Source organism: Poecilia latipinna, unplaced genomic scaffold (assembly GCF_001443285.1).
Source record: "Poecilia latipinna isolate Pla-1442-1.1 unplaced genomic scaffold, P_latipinna-1.0 Scaffold2086, whole genome shotgun sequence".
Taxonomy (NCBI): Eukaryota; Metazoa; Chordata; class Actinopteri; order Cyprinodontiformes; family Poeciliidae; genus Poecilia; species Poecilia latipinna.
This window is the reverse complement of record NW_015114702.1, coordinates 1-6,231: the sequence shown is the minus strand read 5'-3', so window position 1 is coordinate 6,231 and position 6,231 is coordinate 1. Positions and strand designations below refer to the sequence as shown.

The 6,231-nt window shown below is 42.9% G+C and overlaps 1 protein-coding gene and 1 long non-coding RNA gene across 3 annotated transcripts in view; one reads left to right on the top strand and one right to left on the bottom strand.

Moving 5' to 3' along the window:
• LOC106936145 (uncharacterized) overlaps positions 1-452 on the bottom strand; it is a 4,510-nt gene extending 4,058 nt beyond the window's left edge. Inside the window, exon 1 of the long non-coding RNA XR_001422064.1 lies at positions 208-452. This is a non-coding gene — a long non-coding RNA (uncharacterized LOC106936145). The remainder of the gene's footprint in view (positions 1-207) is intronic.
• The window catches only part of dyrk1b (dual-specificity tyrosine-(Y)-phosphorylation regulated kinase 1B), a 98,426-nt gene extending 93,832 nt beyond the window's left edge, over positions 1-4,594 (top strand). For both annotated transcript variants that reach the window (XM_015016974.1, XM_015016973.1), the window contains exons 11-13: positions 1,372-1,554; positions 2,211-2,314; positions 2,824-4,594. In XM_015016974.1, the coding sequence (XP_014872460.1) occupies positions 1,372-1,554; positions 2,211-2,314; positions 2,824-3,339 (803 nt within the window). In that variant the 3' untranslated portion in view covers positions 3,340-4,594. The remainder of the gene's footprint in view (positions 1-1,371; positions 1,555-2,210; positions 2,315-2,823) is intronic.
• Positions 4,595-6,231: the final 1,637 nt, after the last annotated feature.

Below are 6,231 nucleotides of genomic sequence, written 5' to 3'. Positions count from 1 at the left end.
AGAAACAGTTTTTCTAACGTCAACATCAGACCTATGTTTTTATTCACAAAAAAACATAGGTATTATTTGGCGTATTTGGTTTGTGAATAAAAATATTCTTGCCCATAATTTGATAGGTAGAGGCAGGGGCGCTGCCAGGAATCTTGGGCCCCCTGACAAAAAATTAGATTTTTGGAAATATGGGGATATATTACATTTCTTGTGTACCTCTTGCCACGTCTTCTTTGAGAACAAGAAAACTGGGTTATTCAGCCTATTCCCATTGGGTTAGTACCTCAACAACGGTAAATGGGGAGGTAAATTCTTGCTCAATTAAAACCCAGTCGAAATCAGGTTTTGTCTCTGTCCAGGGTTTTCTATTGCATAGACCAGGGGAGCCCAAAGTGGGTCCTGGAGGGCCGGCATGCTGCCTGTTTTAGTTCTCTCCCTGGTGGTAGTAAAATCTTTTCAGCATGTCAATGCTCCTCTTAGGCCTCTAATGAGCCATCATTTGATCCAGGTGCGTTAAACCAGGGAGAGACTAAAACACGCAGGATGCTGGTGTTCTGTCAGTACCATGTCCGCGCATTAAGAAGTCCGACCATCAGCGGAGTTGTCAGTTCAGCATACGCAACAAGTTATGACGAAAATAAGTCATTAAATTGTTTATACTATGATAATTAGATAGATATACATGCGTTGTCGTGGTTTCAAAGTGTATAATGATCTACGTCATGATTCTATGTTGATGATGAAATAAAATCATATGGTAATGACAGCGTATGCATGTCAGAACTAAGGTATGACTATCTGACAACGTATGCTGATCTGACAGAACACCGGGCCTCCAGGACCCACTTTGGGCATTTCAAAGGCGATTTATTGTATCTTAAAAGAATTTGTGGAGGAATACATATTGGTATCATTCCAGTTTTCTCACACATAACCTTATAGCTGGAGAGACAACAATCAGTTAACCCAGAAACTGTGTGGACCATGAGAGGAAGTTGGAATACCCAGGAAGAACCCAGGACCTTTTCTCTGGGTTCCTCTCCGATGTTCTCCAGGAACACTGTTAGCTGACCTTTCTGAAAAAACCCCAACTAAAGCACCTTTAGCCTGCCCTGTTCTCTGTCCACTAAATATGAGCTAACAGGAAGTCTCTGAGTGATGCTGCTGTCTGCTTTACTACAGGCAACATAGAAACGGAAACTATTCATTAATGTGTTCATAAATTGAATCCTTGAAGCTCCAAGAGATGTTGATGATTTACTGTATATGTTCAACTTCATCCATCAGCATGCTAATTTAACTTAAATTACTTCTTACTCTTATTGTTATTTTCCAACAATAAAACCCTGATGTGTATTCTGGTGACATTTTTTTTTTCAGATCTGATTTTGCGCATGCTGGACTACGACCCTAAAAGCAGAATCACGCCATTTTATGCCCTCCAGCACAATTTCTTTAAGAAAACGACAGATGAAGGAACGAACACAAGCTCATCTACATCCACCTCTCCTGCCATGGACCACTCCCATTCAACCTCCACAACTAGCTCTGTTTCTAGCTCTGGTAACGGCCCACACTCTCCATCTGTTCTCTGTCTGCAGCTAGATCTGCTCTGACTGATGCTCCTCATCTACCAGAGGGATCCTGGAAGAACCTTTACAGCCATCTAGCACATTTACTGTCACTCAGTGAATCTCCTCCCTCTGTAGTCAACCAGTCAGAACTAAGCTTGCACCTTTAGCCTTAACAGTGCAGTAAAATATCATCACCAGGATATCTGACAGAGTTCCTAATTAAAGCAAGATGGCTACCTTAAATAATACTGTGGCTTAAGATAACATGCATTCTCCATGTTGTTTGAAAAAAGATCCTGCAGGGTGGGTCTGCTATGACCCTGACTCAGTAGTCACAGACATGCATCAGCTGACCTCTGGTTGGATAAAGCCACAGGTAGAGGTAGTGATGATGTCATGATCTGAGCAACCAGCTAACTGCAGGACTTCCAGCTGTAAACATCTGGGTAATAAAGAGTGATACAACTGAACTCAGAAGGACTTTCTCAGCTAACAGCAGGATCTCTACACTGAGTTTGTCCTCCATTATTCTTTGTAAAGAATTGTCGGTAGGGTCTATATCAGTTATTAATTGACCAAAATGAATGAATAAGTCAGTGTTTGAAACCCAGTGATGACACTGATGTGAGAATCGTCTGTTTTCAGGTGGCTCCAGTGGTTCTTCCAATGACAACCGTAACTACCGTTACAGCAACCGCTACTACAACTCTGCTGTCACCCACTCAGACTACGAGATGACCAGTCCTCAGGTACACATTTCACACCTCTCTCACACTGCTCCAATCTGACACTCTGTCCCCTACTTTCACACTGCGCCTCTCTCTCTACTGTCATAGTAGTCATGCTAATCTATGTTTTCTCAAACAAAGCAAATGTCTGCTGTTTTAATACAATCTGTGTTATTTACAGCCAAGAATCCAGTGCATGTGGTTAAGGCTCTTATTGTGAATGTTTGCAGGAAGTTGTGTTACTATGCGTTTCAGGCAGATGCTCAGTGAACTGCCTTAGGATGATATCAGTATCCTGGCGGTTCTCTGGTGGTCTGAGAAATGAGACAGCGCAGTAACCGGACTGGCCTGCACAGAGTTCAGCTAGGTCAGCTAAGCATTAGCTTCTGAAGGCAGAGCACTACTCTTGTTAGAAAGTCCACTTTGTGCTGGCTGAAATGGTCTGGCTTCTTTATAGGAGTCATTAATTAATATGGTTAAAACTGAAACTGGTTGAAGCCCTAATCTGAATAGAGTCTCCCCCTCAACAGGCTCCCTCCCAGCAACAGATGAGGATGTGGCCAGGCAGTGATGGTGGAAGTGGGGGTCAGGACCCAGCATACACCCAGTTGCTGCTCCACAAACCAGCTGCCACCCAGCAACACCAGCGCCACTTTTTGGACCCGCCTCACCATCCACACCCGACTTACTCTCACCATGGAAATGGTGGGCGTGGACTACGGCAGGGCGGCCAAACGGGCCTGGGTGGAGGAGGGGGTCAGCAGGGATCCTCTCCCCAGATGAGTGACAGCATGGATGTGGGCGTGTCCCTAGGGCTGCACCACCTGGGGGCAGTGTCTTCCATGGAGGCCTCTCAGTTTGGCTCTGCATCTCTGCCCCTCGCTCTGCCAATCGGACTGTCCGCCTTCCGGACTCGGACGGCCCCCACAGCCCCAGGGCCGCAAGCCCCGCCCCCAGAGGACTACTACCCTGCCTCCAACAACAATAACCCTGCTGCGGGGGGCAGAGGGAGGCCAGACTCAGACGAAGGGCCAGCCAACTCTTGATAAAACCTGAACCACGCCCTAAAGCCATACAATTTTAACTCCAACTACTACGAATACACACACACAGCCAGAGTTCAGAGACAAACTGGTGAATCTGGAGCTGGAGGAGACAATTTCTTCTGCATGGGAGGAGGAGAGAGGAGGAGAAGGATGCGGGGAATACTTTCCTTTGGTCCTGCTTTTGTTTGTTGTCGTTGCAACTGTAATTGGAAAGGAATGATTGACAAGTGTGTTTTTACAGATATTCTTGATTAATATTATTTGATTTTCTAAGGTTTGAGGAGTTTAGTGTTCTGTTTTGTAAAGTCTGGAGAGGAGCGAAAGGATGAAAAGGGGCCTGGTTTTCCACTCTGCTCCACACTGAGGCTGGAGCACCTTCTTCACAATGTTCACTTTACTGTAGTCACATTTACATGTCCTGGTCATCAGCAGCATTGACACACACATACATACACACATACACATACAGCTGTTTCTGTCATCTGGAAAATGGCCGACCCATTTCCAGAACCCAACCAGATCAGCTGACCACTTTAATGTTGTCTCTGCATTATAGGACACCTGAAGTTGATGTCATTAGGCAGACATACATTGTGTGTGTGCATGTGTGTGCGTGCATGCATCGGGACAGAAATGGGTGTGTGAGAAAGAAAAGGCCGACATATTCAGGACTCAACGTGTTGCTGTCAGCCTGACGTTGCGGCTGGCCTGGTGGTGCTTGAGGCTGGCGGAGAAGCTGATGGGACAGTGACGCCTCCCAAGAGTCAAACGGATCACCTTCTCTTCCTCATTTTTTCCTGCACTCTTCTTCATCTCCTTCTTCTCCTGCTGTGTTTCTCCTCCAGACAGCTCCTCCTCTCTGTGCTGCTAATCACCATGACAACTGGTCTGGATTGCTGCTAAAGATCCAACACAGATCAATAAAGAAATGAAATAAAAACAAATAGAAACAGAAATGAAAAACTTTTTAACCCTTGTGCTTAAGAAAAAAGGATGAAGTAAGAACCACTGCATCTCAATGTATTTATTACTATTTAACAAGAAAAACAAACTGAAAGTAACATTTTTTTCTGCTCTTCTTTGTTTGGTTGCCTTCTTTCTGCAGGTAAGCTCTGATTGGCTATTGTGACAGTGACTGGTGACATGGGAATGTCGCTGGTTGTGGGGGCTGGGTGAAGGGGAAGGGTTGGGGCAAAATAAAGTTGGATATATAATACGAATAAAGAGTATACTTTTGCACACCAAAGTCAACAAACATCAGATCTCTGCCTTTCTTCCTAATCGTCTTGAACATGCCTTTAACTAGGACATCATACATCCTGTATCTCTACACAGACCACCGGAGCTGCAGCTCTGACTTTGTGGCATTAATGATGAGGATCACCTGATATGGAAAGAATATTAATTGTCAGAGTTGACACCTATTCAAATAACACAGGAAAGACAAGAGAAAGTTAGATTCTTAATACTTGCGAGGAGAACAGACAGAGATGTGCTTTCAGTTACAAATCTCCTACTGCTCTGAAGCACATTTGCCTGCCCCTCTCTTTAGGATCCCTAATCACAGAGAGCGCTGTAACTCTAAAGGGAGGGGGAAAACACTTCATCACACAGTCACAGCGCCAGATTATCACTAACTAACAACACAATCTATCTCGCACTAGCTTATCCAGTTCCTGACCCAGGATCAAGCAGGACAAGTTGTACATCTTCACGGCGATGGTTTTATAGCTATCTAAGAGGTCAAAGCAGGGCGTTCTGTGAAGAGCTGATGGCACTGCTCTTCTTCAGAGAGGCCCTCTGAGAAAGCAAACCAGAGTGATTAACAATACAGACATATTTCTTAAAAGATATGACTAAACCAAATAAGAGTACATAAACTAAGAACATATAAAACAGTATAACAAATAGTTGATAATACAATTTACCTAACATTAATTGAAAATGGAAAGTTTTTTTTAAATTCATAAACAGAAGGCATCTTGTGTAAGATCACTGCACAGGAATCAAGATACTGAAGTTTTGAAGAACTGATTTTAGAAGAGCTTCCTGCTGAGCTGTTGAAATTACAACTTTACATACACCATATAAACATGATTTCTAATTTGATTTCCTTTTGAAATCAAATTTGACCAAACTTGTATTAGGACAACTAAAGATTTACCTAAATTAGTTCTATTTGCTAAATACCACAATAATGAGACGAAAAACAAGTCAGATTTTTTAATATCTTTAAAATCAGAAGTTTACATGTTTCCTCAGTATTTGATAACGCACACCTTCAAACCATCCAAGTTTCGTTCCTGAAGCTTCTCCCAGTGAAAACATTATAGCAAGACACTCACTGGGAGTGTGTAGACTATTTATATAAAGCCGACACACTGATGCATTTGATGTGTGTATTGATAAATTACCTTTGATTAGCACTGACGTCCACCCTCCAGGCCGGTAGGTGGCGGTTTGTCTGCCAACCACCAATAAAACAAAGAACAGCAACTGACGTGATAATAAAAAGAAGAGACGCCTCATGGACCGCTCTTGCCTAGCCGGGATTTTTTGCTCGGTTTCACAAAACAGGAAGCACATAAAGTTACCATGGCGATTGATTCTGTGAAGCCAGTCAGGTTTGGTCTTTGTGAAATGCATAAAAATCAGGAGGAACTGATGGAGCTATGTCAAACCTGGCTTCATCTCTTATCCTGCATTTTGTAATGTGACTTTTGTGAAAACAGCCATCTGGAAGGAGGGAAAACGTTTTTTTATTTATTTATTTATTTATTTATTTTTTTTAATATCATATATAACAAATATAGTATCAATATCAGATGTATTCAAACATGAAAAAGCCAGCACTGGCCACCAACAGAAGAAGAAAAAAAATAAAAACCCTAG